Consider the following 23,211-nt stretch of genomic DNA (forward strand, 5'->3'; position numbering starts at 1 on the left):
TTGGGCTAACAGACTATTCAAACAATGGACCCTAAGAAGTTAGAATTCTCCCAGGAATCTTTCACTTGGAGAAGGAAAGGCTGAAATTAGAGGTGCAGCCAGAAGACAAAATTGTCCCCAGGAGAAAGACTTATGATGTATTAGACCATCTTTCAGGAGGGATTGGAGCCACAAGGGACCACAATTTGACCACAGTACATAGTAATACATACTTCACACCATAAGAGTGGTCATTTCAGCTGAGACAACTCAGGGCCCTCCATTGGGATAGGCAGAGTGGAGGTGGATAAAATAGAATATACTCCTTGGAAAGTGATTATTAACAATTTTAGCATGGATGACATCAGGTCACAGAGCATTTTAAGTTTTGCATTCTTTGAATCATCGACTACAATACATATACATAGAATTTGGTAAAAGTTAGCACCATAATTATACAAACGCTTATTTATTTATTTATTTATTTAGCTATCTATTTATTTAGTTAGTTAGTTAGTTATTTTGGAGCTAAATTTAGAATGTTTGAAATTTTTACATTTCTTACAAATTTTTTTTATTTTATAATTTAATTTAATTTTACATATCAGCCACAGATTCCCCTGTCCTCCCTCCTCCTGCCCCATCCCTCTCCCACCCTCCCCCCAGCCCACCCCCATTCCCATCTCCTCCAGGGCAAGAACTCCCCTGGGGATTAAGCTCAGCCTGGTAGATTCAGTCCAGGCAGGTCTAGTCCCCTCCTCCCTTCACCCAGGCTGAGCAAAGTGTCCCTGCATAGGCCCCAGGTTCCAAACAGCCAGCTCATGCACTAAGGACAGGTCCTGGTCCCACTGCCTGGGGGCCTCCCAAACAGTTCAAGTTAATCAACTGTCTCACTTATCCAGAGGGCCTGATCCAGTTGGGGGCTCCTCAGCTATTGGTTCATAGTTCATGTGTTTCCACTAGTTTGGCTATTTGAGCTCTGGGAGTCCAATCTGCAAGAAAGAGGAGGGATTATATAAGCAAGAATTGTTGAGACCATGATTGGAAAAAGCACAGTTTTTTTTTAAAGCAACATCAATGACCATTAATAAGTTTTCCTTGGCCTGATACACAAGTACAACCCAGTTACATAATAGCTCCATTTAATCAGAGTTATAAAAATAGGTATTAAAACAATTTCAGCCCAAATGAAAATTTAAATGATCCTTAACTCTATTAAAGTTCTAAAAATTATAACAAAAAAATGTTAAACATCTATTACAATAGAACATAAATAGTTTAAATTTGGGGTTTTGTTTAGAAAACTTTGCTATAAATAGATCATTTTCTAAGAATGTCACTTTGCTTTGAAAGTAAAGAATAAGAAAAAATAACTGGGTGGTGGTGGTGGTGGTGGTGGTGGTGGTGGTGGTGGTGGTGGTGCACACCTTTAATCCCAGCACTAGGGAGGCAGAGGCAGGCAGATCTCTCTGAGTTCGAGGCCAGCCTGATTTACAGATAGAGTTCCAAGACAGGCTCTAAAACTACACAGTGAAAACCCTGCCTCAAATATCAAAAAAAAAAAAAAAAAAGAATGGGAAAAAATGTATAAATAACCTTTTGATTATAAACAACCTAACGCATATAAATTTACTCCTACATGCTTTCTTCTCTACAAGCCTACTGTAGCTCAACTGTGTAAAACTTCTGTATTCTTGAGTTTTATTTTTCTTTATTATTAATATTATTATTACTATTAAGAAACTTTCTATTCATCTTACATACCAACCACAGATTCTCCCTCCCTCCCCCTGACCCCCAACCCTCCCTCCAACCCACCTCCCATTCTCACCTCCTCCAAGTCAAGGTCTCCCATGGGGAGTCAGCAGAGCCTGATACATTCAGTTGAGACAGGTCCAAGCCCCTCCATCCTGCACCAAGGCTGTGCAAGATGTCACAACTTAGGCACTAGCCTCCAAAAGCCTACTCATGCACCAGGGACAGATCTTGATCACCCTGCCTGGGGAGCGCCTAAACAGTTCAAGTTAAACAACTGTCTTGCCTATCCAGAGGGCCCTGTCCAGTCCTAAGGGGGCTCCACAGCTATTGGTCCACAGTTCATGGGTTTCAACTACTGTGGCTGATCATCTCTGTACATTTTCCCATTGTGGTTTCAATGTCCTTGCTTATAGAATCCCTCCTCTCTTTCATCGATTGGACTCCTATATATATGCTGTTATTCCTCTTTAAATCATTCATTTATCTTCTTTTATTTTTAACTTAAGATAAATAACTGAAAAACAAATACAATTTGATGTTGTAAGTCAAAATATTCTGATACCATGATGCAAATAACACCTAAAACTCTTTAGATTCCATTTGTGTCTACAATTGAAATGTAGCCTTCTGGGTAGTTTCCTAGATACTTATATTTAGATAGACTCATAATTATTTGCCAGACTAACAACAGATGCCATGTATAGATGTCAGCATCATCTATTCTTTAGGAAGGATAGCATATCTGGGATATGAAAGTCTATGTCTGAGACTCCCTGCCTAAAGCAGAAAATCAGAAGTCACCCACATATGACATGGTAAATAAAAAGAGCCTGACAATGAAGAATATACTCCATTCCCAAGAGAGAAGGATTGGAAGAACATTGAATGTCACATAGCAGGTGATAGGGTGGCAGGACACCTAAGAAACGTGGGCAGACTGAAATATGATATTCCAAAGGGAGTCGAGGGGTAAGGTACACACTGCTGTAGCCACCAGGCAAATCCCTAGTGGGAGAGAGAATGCAGAAGCCTTAGCTTAGCCTCATTGTCAGAGAAAGGGGATTGAAAATCCTGCTAAGGGGTAAGCCTACAGCTCCTGAAAATCTTGAATTGAGTTATACAATGTGGTAAGACCATGACTTCTCTGATGTGATGGTTTGGGCTAGGCACCACCATGATAGTGAATCTGTTGTTTAATATTGAACCACCCTGGGTACCTAGTAACAGTGAACAATCTCAAGTCAAGGAACCTGGAGCCTGGGTGAGACAGGCAAAGGAGTTAGTCACAAAGAGGAGGCAAACCAGGTGTCAGCAACTGAAAAATTCAAGTGGAAGCTTTGGCTCAGACACTGAAGGCCATGGTTAGAAATCAGCCTCATCCTCAGTAGCTAGAAGCTGACCCCATCACCTTTTCTAGCTGTGTTAGAACCCAAGCCTCAGACCCTCAGGTGGCCAGGCTCTGCGGCCACCTGTGTCAGTTGAGGAGTACTGTCAATGGGGCTGAGAACGATGAAGCACCAGCAAAGCAGTCCACTTCTTCACCTCATCCCTCCAGCAGCATGTCTGCAGGTGAGTGTGCTTTGAAAGTAGACAGTGGTCTGTCTGTACAAATGTCAGTGCGGGGTTTGCTTCCCTCATCCCCAGTGCAAACGGGAGAAAGCTCCTGCCTAGATTATTAGTCATTGCTGAAGTGTACAAGCTAGGGAGTCCTGAGAATGTGGAAGAGTCGGCCAGGCACCCTGTTGCAGTGTTAAGTGTAGCCAGCAGAGGCTCCTCCTGGACCACACAGAAAAGAAGTGGAAGAGCACTAATGGCCATGTCACACTTAACTGGTTGAACTTCAAGAAGTCTAACTGGTAGGAGAGGCAAGAGACTCCAGCTTCAAGTGACCCCACCCCTCCACCTGGCCAAACACAGTTTTAGAGGGCCCAGAAAGAGGCTCCCTAGTGCTCTGTCTTGTCTTTGCTACTGTCTTTCTTCCTTTCTCCTCTTACTATGTTTTAGTAGTATTTGAATTTATTTTATTTATAAAAATGTTTTTATGGTTTTATTTTTATTCTTCTTAAGTTTATTAATTTTTCTTACACATTTTTTGTTGGTCAATTATATAAATATATTTCTTACTCTTCGGTCAACTTCCTATGACATTCTTCTATAATCTTATTTTTTCTCTTTTATTTAATATTAGCTGATATTTCTCTTCCTCCTTTTTTTACCTTTTCACTTATTTTGTTCTTTACTACATATATATTTACCCTGAATAATTTTAATCCCTTATTTTTTTCTATTTTTGTTTTCCATGGCCATTGCCTTTGGTGTTATAGTCTTTTATTGGCTTTTAGTGTTTCTATATTGATTTGATTAATGTTACTCTGTTACAGTGGCTTGACTTTTATGCTCATGGTGGTAGTAGGGATTGAGCCAAGGCAGACTGCTCACTAAAAAGATGTCCTAATAAAAGAAAAAAAAATACAGAAAATGACAAATGCACATATCAACACACAGAAAAACAAGAACAAAAACACAAAAGACAACATGATGACTCCAAGACGTCATAGCACCTCCACTGATGAATACAAAAAAGATGAAATGACTAAAATGCTGAACAAAGAAAAGGTCTATCAGCAACATAGAAGAAAAGTCAGTAATATGGATAAATTTGGAGAGTAAACAAATTTTGAAAATAAAAAGCAAATTGAAATGTTGGAAAATAAAAACAAATAATCAAATAAAATATACAGTCAAAATCCCCAACACCAGGCTAAATTAAGCTTAATATAGAACATCAGGGATCGAAGACAAAGTTGGGAAAATACAACATTCAGATGCAAATAAAGACAGGCAAACAAGAATGACCATAACATTCAGGAAATCAAGAGACCAAGCCTGAGACTCCATGAGACAGAAGGAGCTGAGACCAGCACGAAAGGCACAGAAAGTCTACTCAATAAAATTATAGAAGAAAATGATTCAAATCTAGAACATTCTACTACAAGAGACTTTACAACCTCAAGTAGGCAGTAACCAACAAGAACCTTGCCACGGCATACTATAATTGAGATGCCAAGACAACAAAAGTAAAAGCTCCAAGAGAAAGCTGTCACTTCACTTTTATGGGTAAAGCCATCAGAATAACATGAGACCTGTGAGCAGAAACTGTGAAATCGATAAGAGCATGAGAGCTATTTCTAGCTTTGGAAGTAAATAGTGGCTAACCAAGAGAAAACAAAACTTCTGAAGACCAGTACAAATTAAATCCATGACCACTAAGCCCGCACTCCAGAAGACAGTTAATGCTTGTTACATAGAGAAACTGTAGGGAAACTTTTCACAAGCAGTTAAAGGCAAGGGCTCACGGACTCAGATGGCCAAGAAAATGATGGTAAGAACAGATTAATGGAATTAGATGAAATTTAGAAAGTTCTTCAAAGTAAGGAGGATAATCGACACAGTGAAAGAGCAGCTGACACAGTGGGAGACAGTCTTCCCCGAGTATACATCTGATAGGCTACTAATATCCAGAATATTTTAAAAGTTCAATAAATTAAACACCAAAAAAGTATCCAGTCACTGAAAAGGAAACTGAACTGATCAGACAGATTTCAAGGAATAAACACAAATTCCCAATAAGTTTATTTTAAAAAATTTAATGTGCCTATGCATTAAGGACATGAAAAATTAAAACTATACTGAGGCTCCCTCTGACCCCACTGAAAAACGGTATTATTTTTAAAAAATGCTGACAAGGATCAGAGGAACCCTTATGCATTACTGTTGGGAATGTGAACTAGTACAGTTTGTTTGTACTTTAGTATAGAGTTTAAAAATAAACTACTAAAAATAGACCAACCATGTGATCCCTGGATATCACCCCTGTTTGTATAGTGAAGTAACCTTGAGTCAGCATTCCACAGAAGTACTTGTACATCCAATCCATGTTGACTGCTTGATGAACTGATGAATGAATTGATGAATGAATTGCAGACAACATAGTGCACTATATATATATATATATATATATATATATATATATATATATTAGAGTTTTATTCTGCCATGAAGAAGAAAAAGAAGAAGTAAAGTATAGCACCTTCAGGAAAATAGATGAAACTAAATTTGCCATATTAAGAAATACTTGTACACCTAATCCATGTTGACTGCTTGATGAATGAATTGAAGACAAAATTATATATATATTTACACACACACACACACACACACACACACACACACGCACACACTGGAGTTTTTTTCTACCATATAGAAGAAATAAAATGTGCCACCAGCAGGAAAATAGATGAAACTGAAATTGTCATATTAAGCAAATAAGCCAGACTCAAAAAAAAACAAACATATCTGCTTGCTCTCATGTGCAGAATCCAGGTTTCAAATAAATAAACTTGTTATATAACATCATATCATATCATATAAAAATAAACAAAGGAATATGTTGTAGAGAAAGAGAGGGGACCAGGAGCCAGTTGGTCGTAGTGTGTGCCTTTAATCCCAGCACTCGAGAGGCAGAGCCAAGTGGATCTCTGTGAGTTCGAGGCCAGCCTGGTCTACAGAGCAAGATTCAGGACAGGCACAAAAACTACACAGAGAAACCCTGTCTCAATAGAAAAAAAAAATATGGAAAAAAAAGACAGGGGACCAGAGAGGACAATGGGAGAAAGAAAGACAAATATTATATTTTCTCTTATGTCTATATCTAATAAAAATTCAAATTCAAAGTCCATTAAACTATTCCTTTATCATACAACTAATTGTTCTGGGGGCAATACCTGAAAAAAAGCTTCTTCCCAGTCTAGTAAACTATTGACTTTGGTCATTCCATTTCTCAGGACCAACTTTACCACTCGAAACTCAACAGTTGAGAGAGACACACATGAGTCCCTATTGCCCAGGTCCATCATCTAGTGAGAGATTCTGAGGCTGCTCCACAAAAATGCAGTATGACTCGTGTATCTTATCCTCATTACCATTTAGCATATTCATTTCTCTGGATCTGGCCTTCTAGGAAAGAAGAAATGTATGAGGAGCCCATATAAATAGAGAATCTACCTCCATCCCATTGCAATCAATATTGAAACCAGGAAGCTGTTAGGCAATGCTCTAGATTAGATATTTTCATTTTTCTACAAAGCTATAAAATAAACTGAAATAGGCAAACACAGTACGCAGAATAACCAACAGGTGATGACATGATCAGACCCTGAGACAGAGCAAGCTCTGACTATCTTGTGTCCTGTTCATGGACTAGTTCTAGCGTGAAGAAACTGAGAACCAGAAGCAGGTGACTGGGCAATCCAGTTGAGTGCCCACTCATTCTACATCTGTTTTCCATTGATCCTGCAATACCAGCACCACTACTGCTGCTTCAGAAGCTCCACAAACTGATGTGTGTAATTCATTTCCTGTCACTCTTTTGGATAAACAGATACTGTTTCTCTTTTCCTTCCCAAGACACAAGAATAACAGAAATCATTACATCTAAAACTTCTTCCATGTTCAAGCAACAGCATGGGGAGAGCAGAGGTTAAAGCAGTAGTCCACAAGTACCAGAGAGTTTGAACCAATTTGCTTATTTTATATGAATTAGAATTTCTAAATATAAGACTCTATCATGATAAAGAAACATCTTTTAATAAATTTTCTTTTTAGAGTCTTTCAATCGTAGAAAATTATACAATGTATTTATTGGATAAGCTAGCATTTGTTAGACCAGAATGCATTAGCTCCTACTTTCTTGTTAATTTTTTGGCCACCATTGAACCCTTTGTTTTATATTTGTATGTAGAGGTAGAATGTGCATGATATGTTTATGAATGTGTGTGCAAGTGTGTGGGCACATATGCCTCAGCATGGATATCAGAGGACAACCTCAGGAGTCAGTCCTTGATCCTTAACTTCCATTTTGGCTGAGACGGATCTCTTGCTGTTGTTCACTGCTGAGTATGCCAGACTAGCTCACCCACAAGCACCCAGGGATTCATTCTCCCATCTCTGTATTCTGTCCCACTATAGAGACATTGAGATTACAGACACAGGCTACCATACAGGCTTTACACATGTTCTAGGGATCTGAACTCAGATCTTACACTTACACATCCAGCATTTTATCCACTGAACCATCTCCCCAGCTCACAAAGCCTCTACATAATCAGAAGTCCCTTGAAACAATCAAATGTTTTATACTACGCACATAGCAATACACACAGGAGAGCATTAAAAACATGACAACTGAATGTTTCTCAAGTTTTGACTCTTAAGAAGCTAAGTTGAAAATTGAAATGAAAAATTACCCTTTCAACTTTCTCCCTGACAAATATATTTTTGCTTTGTAAATATTATGCTTAGTCATGACACTGTAGTGAGAGCACTGTGCAATAAAAGGTTAGTAGTGTATTGATTAGATGTAGAATGATTAACCACTGTTGGAAATCAGTGCCAAGGTACAAACAGAACCTTAGGACTCATTGTACCTTTCACCTGTTATACAACTATGAGAATCTATCAGTATAGTCAAAATGCAGAAGACTACTTCATTTAATGTGTGACCTTACTCAGAATTATTCATGTAAGAGGAATTGGGAAGCACTTCATGGCTGTGAATTTTAAAGTACATGTGTAGGTCTTAAAATGCTGGTGTCAAAATACCACGAAATAATTCTAAGTGGAGCATAGATTTAACATTAATGAAGAAAGTTTAAATACAGGACTAGAGCTTTTAATGCATTTCTTTCAAAAAGCAGAGAATATGTTATCATCCATACTCTCACATGATTATATGACATAGGTAATTAAAAATAATGGGAAGACTGGAACTTTTAGGCAGTCATTATTTCTGTGTGCTTTTTCAGTTACTATAATAAAAGTTTGCTATTTTCAACTCTAAGAAGAGTTTCTTTAAAAGCAACTAAGGAATGCTGAGAGCAGAAGAAATAGTCTTCTCCAAGGAAGAGTACTCTAATTGGTACATTGTATCAAATGGTCAGTAGTCAAAACTTATGTACAAGTGATATTATTCAGACTCAGAGCAATGTGTGTGTGTGTGTGTATATATATATATATATATGTGTGTGTGTGTGTGTGTGTGTGTGTGTGTATATATATATATATATGTGTGTGTGTGTGTGTGTGTGTGTGTGTGTGTATGTGTGTGTATATATATATTTGTGTGTGTGCATATAACAACAATTAATTTTAAAAGGCCATGAACTTGAAAGAGAGCAGAAAGGGTATATGGGAGGCCTTGGAGGGAGCAAAGGGGAGTTGGTACTATACATATACATATGATCTTTAAAAATTAAAGAAGTTTTTAAAAGGTAAAGCTATCCAGGAAAGGCACAAAGCTACACAGAGAAGAAGCCCTGTCTCTAAAAAAACCAAAAAAAAAAAAAAAAAAAAAAGTTAAAGCTATGCCTTTAACTATTGGAATAGAACAGAATTTCCTAAGCAGAAAATAACACTCTTAATTTTATTGCAACTGCATTTACTCAACACCACAAACTCAGTCTCCTTCATTATGTTCCTGAACATTATTAAACTCCTCCAACCTACTCTCATAAATGCAAATATGGATATTGATAACTCTTGAGTACCCTTTGGCTGGACTCCAGGATACTGCCAAAGTTGTCCATCTCTCTGCAGATTTGAATATTTTTTTTAAAATCCTGGTACCCAGTTGTTCTACTTATACATTATACTATATGCCCACATATCTGTTTGAATGCCCTGGACACAGGAAAAGAACTACTTTGCTCCATGGACAGCAATTTCAAAGTTACTGCATCCTGCTCACAGTCTACATTGGCAAATTCTCTTCTTTAAAGAGCCTTGAGGGTATGGTGAAAATTTGGAATCAATTTTAAACCTAATTTATATGAGATTACAACATGAAAACTGTTATAAGTAAAATCTTTATTATATAAAAAAATTTATATAAATTATCAAAATTCTCATAATCTTATATGATAAACTCTTCGATCTTCTTTTGTGCCTAAAACTGTGTCACATCTAAACTGAATATATGGGAAGAGTTTTATGTATATAATATAGTAAAGAATTATTTTAATTCCTGTGAACTAATAAGACAGTAATTATTCCTGGGTACATGGCTATCACTATTTTATACATGTAAAACTCCACCCATAAGTTCAGTTAAGTTGTGAGCACAGTTCTCTGTTCTTTTGTGACCAATCATAATTCTGTTATGTCTAAGTTGATTTGTTTTGGCAAATGTCAAAGGGTATATCTAGAGCCTCAAAATTCAGGACCAAGGCCTTGGTGGTCATCTGACAATTAAATACTATTTCTGGTGTTTTACCAAGCTATTGGTTTGTCTGATTTAGAGTTGGGTTCCATGGACTCACACCAAGCAGCTCTCATACAAGTCTGAGTGTTCGAATTAAGCGAAGTCATGAACCCAGGAACAGATGAATAGACTCTGATCATTCTCTGTAGTGGGTACCTGTTCCACCTATAAACTTCAAGTACCAGCCTCTAGGGCATGGCCTCAGGGGCTAGTTTAAGCTGAGGGGAGAGCTGCCTGTCCTGTTACATTGCACTATAAATTTTTACCTCTGATTAAGATATTTTGTATATTGTCATAATTTTGAGGTCATTGTCCTCATACTGTATATCTGTTTACAGATTGTTTACTTTAATAATGTGAAGCCTTAGTTCTTAGGTTATTTAGTTAGATAAGACTTACAGATTAACAGTTACCCATACTTGTCATATCTATAGTTACATTAGTTAGGCTTTCCAGATTTACAGAAATATATGTCAGATGGATAGGTAATCTTCACAGACCTAGAGGATATGACACTTACATGTTTTGAGAACTTAGAATTCTGTTGACGTGAAACACAATTGCTCCTGGTATCACCAATCTACTCCCAAGAGAATATTGGGCCTCAAAGACTCTCCATATGGAAGAGTCTTTGGCAAAAAAAAAAAAAAGGCCTGCTAGGCAAAGAACTGTGCTTGCCTCGGCTGCTGACCGTATGCATACTGTCCTTTCTGGATGAGTAGGACACAAGCAAATGCAGCTGCTGAACCTTGCGAAGACAGGGTAAGATAGTTTTTCAAAATTTCTGCTTTTGAAAATGGTCTGTCAGTGGCTGGGTGGTGGTGGTGCACACCTTTAATCTCAGCACTTGGGAGGCAGAGGCAGGTGGATCTCTGTGAGTTCGAGGCCAGCCTGGGCTACTGAGTGAGTTCCAGGAAAGGTGCAAAGCTACACAGAGAAACCCTGTCTCAAAAAACCAAAAAAAAAAAAAAAAAGAAAGAAAGAAAATGGTCTGTCAGATAATCTAGGCCTGTAGCCAAAAATGGATGCCCCAAAGGTGCTGAGAAACATTAGGCGACTGTCCAGGCTGCCAGCTGTCTCTATCAATTCTTGCCATTTTCAGAAATTGCTTGCTTGCACTTCCTGTTTTCTCAGGTAATATTTTCCTTCTCAGGACTTCGATGGGGTTGAAGACTAGATAATTACAATTGTAATCCTCTCATATCTTAGCTAAGAACATTTTAGGTACTAAAGTTAGATTCTTCAGGATAGGACAGCTATTGGAGTAATCTCTGTAACTTGCCATTTACCTATGGTCTGGCTATTTCTGGACACTTAGTATGTGTTTCTTGTTTGATGTTGTTCTTGCTGTTTGTATTTCTATTTTGTTTATGTTACTACCTTTCCCTCTCCTGGACAATACTTGATAATCATTCCAATTATATATAGTTTTATATCAGGTTAGAACTTTCTTATGTAGACAAAAGGGGAGAGGTAGTGGGTACCTGTTCCACCTATGACCTTGAAGTACCAGCCTCTAGGGCTTGGCTTCAGGGGCTAGCTTAAGCTGAGGGGCACGAACGCCTCAGGCCCCTTCTCTCCCTCATGGGTTGGATGGTGTGGACTGACTCAGGCAGCAGGACCAGCATGGGACAGGACATCAGCCTTCCAGGATTCTGTGACAATTTTGCCTGTCCTGTTTAGTGAGTTGTTCTCCCTAACATAATTTCTAAATAAATAGTTCCTTTATCAGTATTTGTAAATTATCTGCTATAATTCTCTCCATAATTTGTTATTCATAATTATTTGCTGATGGGTACAGCCTTTGTTTTCAATTATTAGTCTGTTTTTGCATCATTTTTTTGACAGAAATGTGTCTGTAACAGAAAGAGTTCTGCTCTTACTTGCACAGACCCATTTATTTAAAGCTGAGTCCCTATCCTATGCATACTTACTCATTTGGACAGTGGTAAAGCATGTGCGACTAACATTCAAAACACGCCAAGCAGTTGTAAGTTTACGTAAGGTGAGAAACCCTCTTTTCAATAATATCACTTTCTCCCTATGACTACAGCAATCATGCCTTTTTTCCTCTAAACTAATTGTTTCAGACATTCTTGTTAATTTCATTGGCTTTTCACATGATCTCAGTGCAAAGTGAGCTGTGATCCATTCATAGTCAATGCTACATGAGGGAGGACTATGCTAGGGCACTATTCAATTTTACTTTGTGACGCTTTTAAAAGATGGATATTTTTTCCTGTTGGATATTGTACTACTGCTCCATGAAATCTGTAGTTACTGTAGCTTCATTCACCCATGAGGTCAACACACAGGAGAAGTGCCAGTAGAGAGGGAAGAAGATAAGGATGCTCAATGAACAATAACCAGAATGTGGTCTCTCACCACACTTCTTGTTGTGGAAGTAAATATTTCTGTGATACTTCAGCCAATATGATGTAGGTTTATAACATAGAGATATCCTAACAATTGCAAGTGAAGGTAACAAAGGCTACACACCCATCTTCCGTTGCACTTTCCACACATCTAAAATCTCCCAGAATTTCATAACATTTGTGAATCCAAAACAAGATTATAGGCTGTTGTGAATCTAAATGAAGATCAAAATATTGGGCAACATGGGCTGGAGAGATGTCTCAAAGTTAAGAGAAATTGCTTCTTTTCCAGAAGATCTAGGGTTTGATTCCTAGTACCCACATGATGGCTCATAACCATCTGTAATTCCAGTTCTAAGGGACTAATACCGTCTTCTAATCTCCTTTAGCACCAGGCATGCATATAGTACACAGACATATATACAGAAAAGCACACATATGCATAAAATAAATATATTTTTTCAAAAAATATATTGAGCAATAGTAAATAAGAATTAATATGGAAAAAGGGTAATAGTATATTAAGTACTCAATTCTTTCCTAAAACATTAAATACCTTGTCAGTTTTCTAAACATTGAGAAAAAGCTATTGGTCATAATTTTAGTCATTTTCAAATGCAAAAAAATTATTTTCTATGGAACATAAATATTCTGTGGGAAATAATTTGTAAAATTCCTAAAGAAAGCACCATAAAATGAGGTGAGGCTTTATGTGAGAATGGAAGTATTAAGAAAATTGTTTGGAGCCGGGCGGTGGTGGCGCACGCCTTTAATCCCAGCACTCGGGAGGCAGAGCCAGGCGGATCTCTGTGAGTTCGAGGCCAGCCTGGGCTACCAAGTGAGTTCCAGGAAAGGCACAAAGCTACACAGAGAAACCCTGTCTCGAAAAACCAAAAAAAAAAAAAACAAAAGAAAATTGTTTGGAAATGATAAGCACAGATTTGGTATATTGGGTCTTATAAGATCAGTTGCTTTGAAAAAAATTAACTGGTAACTGTTGATGCCACTTACATATCAAGACCACAGGCTACCAAGCAGGCAGATCTTCTCAGTGTGAGATGTAAAACTACCTATTTTGGAGATCCTGTTGTTACTAACAGTTGCATCTTTACATGGTTTCTGTAAACAGCTGACTACTTACCAGAGCCTATTAGACAGTTAGCATGGGTTACATGGTTTCTCCGATGTTTCTATTGGGAAAATTTGAAGCTTCCTAGTCCAACATTGTGTTGACATCTTTACATACTAAATTTTCAGGGATTTGTATATCACATTCCATCAATGCATCACAATTCTTATAAATATTTTTAAATTTATGAAAATTAAAGTTCATTCTCTTTTTTGTATCTTTACAAAAATAATGCTAGGAATAACTCTCTGATATGTTCTTGGATTAAATTTGTGAAAATCTTTTGTTTGAGAGATGTAATTATCTTCAAAAAAGAAAAGAAAAGAGAAAGAAAAAGTTAGGGGAAAAAATCAACCTTGGCATCATTTCTAGGTAGAGCTATGATCAACTCCCTCCTCCTGAAGTCCCCCATCCTGACTTTGAATGGTCCTATTAGGCTGGTTCTCATGTCACCTTTTTAGTCTAACCTTTTCAGGAATGCCTCACTCTCCAGTTCCAAGACTCTAATGCTAAGCAGCTAGAGAGAGCCTGGGAACTGTTGGTCAACCTTTCTATGTGTGTCTCACCTTCCAGACTGAGAATCACACACTGTGTGCCGTGTTTTCTTGTTGACTCATGGCTAGAGGACCACTGACTCACAAACAACTACTAACAGCCATTCCCTGAAAATACCACCTACCCCAAGTCTGAAATATTTATAAAATGGAAATCATCATCTCCAAACACCACCCACAGACTTCCACCAAAACCAGTTTTGTGTCATAATGACTCATTAAAAAAAATAAAGTATCTTTTGAGGAGAACGTGTTATATTTATTTCGAAGCCTCATGAAAATTAAATCCCTTTTCTTCAAGACTGTTAGCCGGAGTTTCAGCTGAATGTGAGAGTTGCTAAGCAGCCTAGATTGACTGGAAATGAGGCATCCACCAAACAGCATCTGAATCACATCACCAACACCACTGTCCACACACCATAACTTCAGTCAGAGTCATAGTCATGACTAGGTCTCCGTGTTAATATTCCTCAGAAAATGGATATTCAGGGTGGCCAGCAAGACTAAAATAGGAAATAAAAACAAACATGCACTGTATGATCCACTTTTGCAGTGTAAAAGACGTGACATCTAGGAAATCACCATCGAGGTAAAAGTTAATCTCTTCATTCCCTGATATGTTGCAGAAGGTGACATTCTTACATTCACTTACATTTATTAGAAATGTTTTTAAAATATTATCTATTTATACATTTTCCAATTATGTCCCTTTGCCTAGAACAGAATGCACAAAGACCAGTGTTCATAAAGACTCATCTCCCTTAGCTTCATTTTTGCATCAATCAAAGAAAGAAGAGCCAAAAATCCTTCCCAACTTCAGTCTCCAAAGAAAGGAGAAAAAGTATGAGTCACTTTAGTTCAAGATAACTCTAGATATTGATCAACACGAAAATGTCTTAATATGCCTTAAAATATTACTTATGCCTACTACTTTCACTTCCATTTAATTATTAGTAATCCATTCATTATTCACTCACTGCCCATTATGCACAAAGTAATGTATTAGACTCGGTTAGGAAAGAATGGCATCAACAAGATGGGCATCCATGGCCGAGGAGCTAACTGTATAATATGTAGACCTCTCTATATAAACAACAATCCAAAATATGCAGTGATAAAAATCATTAACTGTTAAAGTGTGGCAAGAATTATTCATTACTTACAACAATGGCTCACTCACTGAGCTATATCTCTCCTCTGCCTTCATTCTGCTCTCTACCAAAAAAATCTTACTAATGATAACACATATACCAATTTTACATGGTATTGTAGATTTTCTAATTCTCCTTCAATCATTACCATATTTATTTCTATGAGAATTAAAATTCCAACAATGAGAAGATATAGATAGATGATGGATAGATGAATATGTACATATATATATATATATATATATATATATATATATATATATATGCAATCTTCATTTGTGGTTTATAATCTGTTTCCAGTATGAAATTTTGTAACCACAGATCATGAAGGGAAACTAAAGATCTTTGGGGTGGCTATTAATGCTCCTATGCAATAGTGCTTTTTCCTGAAGGTTCTTTTCTTAGTTTTGAGCATGACTTTCAAAACCTTCTCTGTTTTGCGATGACCCATCCATATTTTCAAAAACCTAAGGACAAATGCTGTATGAACTATCTCCATGAGAAACTTGCTACAGATTAATAGGACATTTGGTTACTGAACCATCATGAATGGAAGAGCAAGGAAGAGACTTGGACCTGAAACAAATTGAGGTGAGGTGTTTATCAACATTACTTACAAGTCAGCTGCAAGATATCGAAAATTTCTGTTCAGGCCATCTAGGGTTTTCATATCCTCAGGAGACAACTGGAATTCAAAAACCTTTCAGAAAAACAAAAGGTTTCTTGAATCAGATTTTATGTCTCAAGGCAATGTGTGTAGTATATTTGTTTCTAAAAATAATGAACATTGTTTACCAAAACATCCATGGTTAATAAATATTAAGTAAAAATGAAAGAAAACTGCTTTTGAGATATATTAAAATTTCACAGTACCACAGATGAGAAAATACAAACAAAACATTTAAAATCATCTAAAGACAATAGCATCACCTACATAGTTTCCAAGAAATCTAGAGCAAATTTTTGAAATATATCACACAAGATAGTCATTTGCATGGGAAGTTACATTTTGTAATAAATCAATGAATAATTAAAATGTAAACAATTGCTCATTCAATATTATGTAAGTCAAGATGTGTCCAAATTTTAATTATATCATGTTTATGTAGGACAAAAGAGCTGGCTTTCAAAAGGATCTTCTAATTTAAATTTGAGACATTTTAACTTCAAAATGATTTTCACTAATTGTTCACATCTTAAAACATATGCACTGGTAAGTCTCTTGGTGCCTTAAAAATATGGAGACACCAGCCTGGGCTACCAAGTGAGTTCTAGGAGAGGCGCAAAGCTACATAGAGAAACCCTGTCTCGAAAAACCAAAAAAAAAAAAAAAAAAAAAGAGTAAAAAAAAAAAATATGGAGACAGAGAAGGATGGAGGGAAGGACAAGGAAATTTGTCAACAGTGTAACAACTGATGAATCTAGTAAGACACATAATTAGGGTAGTGGGAGAAAATAAATAAAACAATTGAACACAGAAAAGAACTCATAAAAGTAATTATTCTGAATAAGCCATTTAAAATTACATATGTCTTTCTGGATCCATATTTTACAATATATAGAAACTACAATTTAGAGAACATTTTATGGGGAAATACCAAAAAGTCTTGGTAAAATAGGGAAGGAGACTCTTGCCTGACAAGTGAAAAGATGTGATGCTCAATCACATAGTAAGTGTGAAGACTGTAGTAGGTGCCCTTTTCTCATGAAGTAATAAAAAGAGAGTGAAAACAAGCAAAATTTGGGAGAAGGCAATTCAGCAAACGCTTCTGAATGTGTGTAACAATCACTATTGAGACTATGTAAATGCAGAAAACTCATAATCCTTATTTCTTTTTGTTTGAGAAAACAGAACATCTTATAATTCACTACCTAGACTTACAAATTCTTACACTTGTATACTTCTACACTTCAACCACCAGTGTTCATTTGTGTGTGTGTATATATATGTATATCATTGTCAAATGACCGTATATAGATCATATCACATCACATATAATTACAGATGATAAATATTACATATACTTACATGATTTACCTTATGTATTTATCAAATGTATATATTTATCATATATATAAAATACATACATAAATTCCACACATCATCAATCTCTCACGCCTATACAATTCTGCACACATCTGCAGGCATTTATTACAAAATCTAGGTTTATTCTCCTTCTCCAGCAGCATTCCTAGGGACATTAGCAATACTTGCCTACAACAGTGAGGCAGTTGTAGCTGTCTGCCAGGCTTAAGTATCAGAAGCACCTCTGATTCAATTGCTGGTCCAGGTTTTTGTTTTTTTTTTTTTTGGTTTTTCGAGACAGGGTTTCTCTGTGTAGCTTTGTGCCTTTCCTGGAACTCACTTGGTAGTCCAGGCTGGCCTCGAACTCACAGAGATCCGCCTGGCTCTGCCTCCTGAGTGCTGGGATTAAAGGCGTGAGCCACTACCGCCCGGCTTGCTGGTCCAGTTTTAATATCAATCTTTTAAATTAAATTTCTTCATTTACTTTATATCTCAATTGCAGTTTCCCCACCCTCCACTCCTCTCATTCCCTCCCTACATCTCACCTCTGCACTGCTGTGGGATGTTCTGTATGGCAAATGTGTTGCTGATTGGTCAATAAAACACTGTTTGGCCATTGGCTAGGCAGGAAGTATAGGCGGGACAAGAAGGAGAATATAGCTGGGAAATGGAAGGCTGAGTCAGAGAGACACTGCCAGCCGCCATGATGAGAAACAGCATGTGAAGATGCCGGTAAGCCACGAGCCATGTGGCAAGGTATAGATTTATAGAAATGGATTAATTTAAGCTGTAAGAACAGTTAGCAAGAAGCCTGCCATGGCCATACAGTTTGCAACCAATATAAGTCTCTGTGTTTACTTGGTCGGGTCTGAGCGGCTGTGGGATTGGCAGGTGAGAGAGATTTGTCCTGACTGTGGGCCAGGCAGGAAAACTCTAGCTACACTGCACCCCTTTGCCTCCCTCTCTGTTTCTGTGTAGAAAGGGACAAGACTCCCATGGGTGTCAATGAAGCATGGCATATTAAGTTGAAGTAGGATTAGGCATCTCCTCTTGTATTAGGGCTGGGCAAGGAAATGTACTCACTTATAAGTAGATATTAGCTATAAAATAAAGGATAACCATGTTACAATCCACAGACCCAGAGAGGCTATGTAACAAGGAGGGGTCCAAGGAAGGATGCATGGATCTCCTGGGGAAGAGGAAATAGAAGAGATCTCATGAGTGGACTGGAGGTGAGTGGAGATGGGAACATGAAGAATGGAGGGGGAGAGCATTGAAAGAAATGACTGAAAAGGGGGGCGTTTTGGGGTCAATCAGGATCCTGGTAAAAAGGAAACTCCCAGGAATCTACAAGGATGACCCTAGCTAGCTAAGACTCCTAGCAATGATGGATACTTAGCCTGAACTGGCTATCTCCTGTGACTGGAGAGGGGGAGGCTTCCAGTGGAGGGATTGGGATCCTGGCCCAGCCACACAACCTTGGACCTACTGTCTGTCCTGCCTATGGGAAGTATGGAGGGGAGGGAGGAAAGAGTGACACAGAGATTGTAGGAACAGCCAACCAACGACTGGTCCAGCCTCAGACCCACACCACAAGAGTGAGCCCACCCCTGACACTGTCTGCAGCTTCAGGACCCAGAGCCTGGATAGGCCAGAGACCTAGGATAGAACCAAACACGATTGGGGAAAAAAATGTGAAGATAATGATGCCTAGTGATATTCTGCTATGCTCATAATTTGGTGACTATCCCAATTGTTATCAGAGAGCCTTCATGTACGAACTGGTGGAAACAGATGCAGAGACCTATAGCCAAGCATTGGGCCAAGCTCAGGGAATCCTGCAGAAGAGAGGGAAGAAGAATTGTATGAGCCAGGGGTGTCAAGGACATCACATGAGAACACAAAGAAACACGTAACCTGGGCTTGTAGGAGCTCACAGAGTCTGGACCAACAGACAGGGAGCCTGCATGGGACCAACTGAGGTCCTCCACACAAGTGTGACAGTTGTGTAGCTTGGTCTACTTGTGGGACTCCTAGCAGTGGGAGCAAGGGCTGTCCCCAACGCATTGGCTGCCTTTGGGAGCCAATCCACACTCTTTATTTTTAAACCTTTCTAGAGCTTTACTGGGAGAGAGAGGGAAAGAGGGAGGGAGGGAAGGAGGGAGGGAGGAAGAGAGAGAGCGAGAGCAAGAGAGAGAGAGAGAGAGAGAGAGAGAGAGAGAGAGAGAGAGAGAGACCGCGCTGAGGAGGGAGAAAGTGCAGAAAGAGGGGAGAGCACAGAGCCCCATCCACACTCTTGATGTGCACACTGTTGCAGTGACTTTATACCTTCCCCCACGGAAGAGATGTCTACTTGTCACCCCTTGAATCTTGGTGGCTGTGCAACTTGCACTGGACACTTGAACGTGACAGAAGCAGTGATTCTTCAACCCTGTGCTTGTCATAAAAGGCTTCTCACTGGCTTGGTTTAGGGCTAAGTGAGAAACCCGGGAAACTTGTCAGTTGTAGGAAACCTATATGGAACTGAAGAGAAGAGCAGTCCACTGAGACTGAGAGGCAGCATTGTCCTGAATATATGTACAAAGGTTCCTTGAAGAGATGTGAAGCAACTCAGCAAAGACAAATTATTTTCACTGAGTTCAGGCTAAAGTAAAGCAAATTTTTTAAATCAAAGAATATTCTTTTTTTTAAGCTTTTAAAAGAAGCATTTAATTGTAGTATGTACATTACAGGAAACACAACACAAGAAGCCAAGAACAGCCACCCAGTCACAAGCAGCTCAGCTTGATGTGTCCTTCTAGATGCTGCAAGTATACACACATTTAGGGAACTGAGATTATACAGTATGTACCATGCTTTCTCCCACATTGTGAATATTCACCAACTAAAAACCCCATGCTACACGAGTATTTTGATAACCAAGAATATACCATGCTATCTCAATCTGTCAGACAAAATTGTAATCCTGTCTTCCTCGGCAACAAAAATTTCATAGAAGACAAAAATGGCAGCAGGTCTCTAGATAGAAGGACTGACAAAGTTACAATTAAAATTCTGCACTCCTCAATGCTCAGCTTACAAGAAAACAAAGCCACAGACCACATGAAGTACAGCATTCCCAAGTTTATCATCAGATCTATATACTAAAATATGAGGAAGAAGGCGTGTTCCTGCTTAATAAATGTATTCCTATGGAGGAGCTGAAGATGCACCTACAGCAGGGCTTCTCAGGATGTCAGTCTCAACACAACACACTGCTGCAGATCTCGCACTGTGAGCTTCCTTCTGCCCCTCCACAGTCAGCCTAGCAACATGAATTAACTCATACTGTCCAGACATGGTTTAACAATTCTATGCTCAAGAGGAACCTTTTCTGTCAATCTGTCAGGCTATCTCTTTAACCATATGCTCTCCTTTAGGACATTTATGAATTTCAAATGTTGTGGAATGAACTTTGTGCACAAGAAACACAAGAAATGCACATATGGATCCCTGGGTACAGCATAACAGTTTTCTATATGTGATGGTCCTAGCAAAGAGCTCTTCCCTCATCCATGCTCTCCTCTGCACAACTCCAGTTCGGAATGATTCTAGTGAGAGTATTACAAAGATAACCCCCAGAAGACAGCCCTTCCAAAAGACTAGCAGGACATTTATGATGACTATCTTGCTACTTCTAACATCCTTTGGGCAGTGGGACTTATCCTCTAATACTTGGCAACATTAACTGAAACGCACACATGAACAATAGCTAGACAACCAGGAACCAACCAACAGGCATAGTACCTTACTCTGTACTATTCTTTCCCCTATCCACCTCCACCACCTGGTAACAGTATCTGCTCAAAGACCAAGTTTAACGATCCCATACTCTGGTTTCTCTTCAGATCATATAAATCTTTCACATTTTCAAAGAACATTCTTAAGTAGTTATTTATATTAAACTACTTAAGAATGGTTTCTTTACTAACTACTAACATTTTATACTATAATAAAGTATACTTATGTGAAATTTCAAAAAAATCAACTGAGGTAAATGAGTAAGACAGAAATATACAATTAACATATATATATATATATACATATATATAATGAGTATTAGAATATCTAAGCATGCAATGAATTAAAAGTAAAACCATAAAAATTTCTAGAATCAAAGTTACTCAGTCCAGATCCCTCATTTCAGAAAATAAAAAAGAAATGCATAGGAAAGGGGTATGTAGTACTTGGCTAACAAAGCAAAGCAAATTCTACATCATCTCCAACACTATTATCAAGTCATGCTGCTGTTTATGTTGTAGACAAAACTTTTCTCAATGCACCTGAAAGCTCACATATATAGAAAATGCTTGAAATATAGGCTTGAACTAAAAAATGTTCACAGAAATTTGAAGGAAGCAAGCACATGGAAGATACTATGTAACAACCCTAAGAAGGAGAGCTCATCACCTGTAAATTCTCTTTCATCTCATTTTCTTTGAAACTCTGGGCCAGGGGCACAACCCCACGCTGAAGCAGGTATCGAAGTGCAATCAGGGCAGGGCTTCGCTTGTTCTTTTTGGCCACATCACAAAGAACTGGATCATTCAAGAGAACTGGAGAGTTCTGGTCCACCCTAGCAGGAAAGTAGAAATGAGCTGCTGAGGCCAAGGTTTTTGATGAGGCTTCAAAACACAGTAGAGGGCACATACTAGACTGGGCATGATGGTTATGGATAATTGTCAACTGGACAAAGTCTAGAATCATCTGGAAGATGGGCTTCAGGGGTGCCTGTAGGGCATTATCTCACTATGAGAATTGATGTGGGAAGGCCCATTTTAATTGTGACTGAAACCATTCCCCTGAGCTGGGGATCCTGGACTGTATAAATGGAGAAAGTGCTCAGATCATTAGTGATCTTCTGTCATTCTCTGCTTCTTCATTGAAATGTAAAGCGACCACTTGCTTCCAGCTCCTGACACCCTGACTTCCCTACCATTATCATCTGTAGCCTGGAACTGTGCACCATAACCAGGCCTTTCTCCCTGAAGTTTCTCTTGTACGAGTATTCTGTCAGAGTGATGGGAAAAGAAAATAAGACTCCATGGCTACTCAGGAGTCCCTGAACCACCAACTTCTGCTTCACCAGGTTCTTGTAAAGAAAGATCCCTCTCTCCCTGAGAACTGAGTGTCATGATGCTAATTGACAGTCTTGCTTCAGGCATACTCTTTTTCATATTACCATTCTTTATATCGTTGTGTTCCCAGAGCACCATAAGCAACGAGAACAATGTCTTTTGATTTGCAGTAATCCAGCAGCTTACTCTGGTTTAAATAAAGATGACATTCAACCTATGAAAGAGTATGATAGAAAGATATCAGATTATATCAAATGTTCATATTATGATGAATAAAAATCATTAAAGTCAGTAAAGTATAATAAGAAAATTATATGCAATATCACCTTTGAATTTAAAAAGATCAAACAGTTGCAATTTTTCTTGAAAGGCAAAAGAACTAATTTTGGAAGATTCTGCTAATAACATTTGATTGGGCAAGTTTTTGTGTCAAAAAATAGTTAGGGGTCAGCAAGGCAGTTCACTGGGTAAAGATGCCAGCTGCTAAGCTTAATAAAATCATGAGGAAGGATCATAAGATGGTGAGAAGCATCTAAACTCCACATAAGTCCTGAATACTGACTGATTTTTATTTTATTTTATTTTATTTTATTTTATTTTATTTTATTTTATTTTACAATACAATTCAGTTCTACATATCAGCCACGGATTCCCTTGTTCTCCCCCTCCCGCCCCCCTCACCTTTCCCCCAGCCCACCCCCCATTCCCACCTCCTCCAGGGCAAAGCCTCCCCCTCGGACTGAGATCAATCTGGTAGATTCAGTCCAGGTAGGTCCAGTCCCCTCCTCCCAGGTCTAGCCATGCG

The 23,211-nt window shown here is 38.3% G+C and overlaps 1 protein-coding gene across 2 annotated transcripts in view; it reads right to left on the reverse strand.

The window, feature by feature from the left end:
* Window positions 1–665: 665 nt before the first annotated feature.
* The window catches only part of LOC131911432 (aldo-keto reductase family 1 member C13), a 31,949-nt gene continuing 9,403 nt past the window's right edge, over window positions 666–23,211 (reverse strand). The window contains exons 7-10 of one of the 2 annotated variants that reach the window (XM_059263465.1): window positions 22,511–22,620; window positions 21,739–21,904; window positions 15,881–15,963; window positions 666–971 (exon numbers count right to left, since the gene is read on the reverse strand). In XM_059263465.1, the coding sequence (XP_059119448.1) occupies window positions 926–971; window positions 15,881–15,963; window positions 21,739–21,904; window positions 22,511–22,620 (405 nt within the window). In that variant the 3' untranslated portion in view covers window positions 666–925. Of the gene's footprint in view, window positions 972–14,364; window positions 14,616–15,880; window positions 15,964–21,738; window positions 21,905–22,510; window positions 22,621–23,211 lie in introns of those variants that run through there. The other variant, XM_059263466.1, reaches the window with a different exon arrangement.

Source organism: Peromyscus eremicus, chromosome 5 (genome assembly GCF_949786415.1).
Source record: "Peromyscus eremicus chromosome 5, PerEre_H2_v1, whole genome shotgun sequence".
Taxonomy (NCBI): domain Eukaryota; kingdom Metazoa; phylum Chordata; class Mammalia; order Rodentia; family Cricetidae; genus Peromyscus; species Peromyscus eremicus.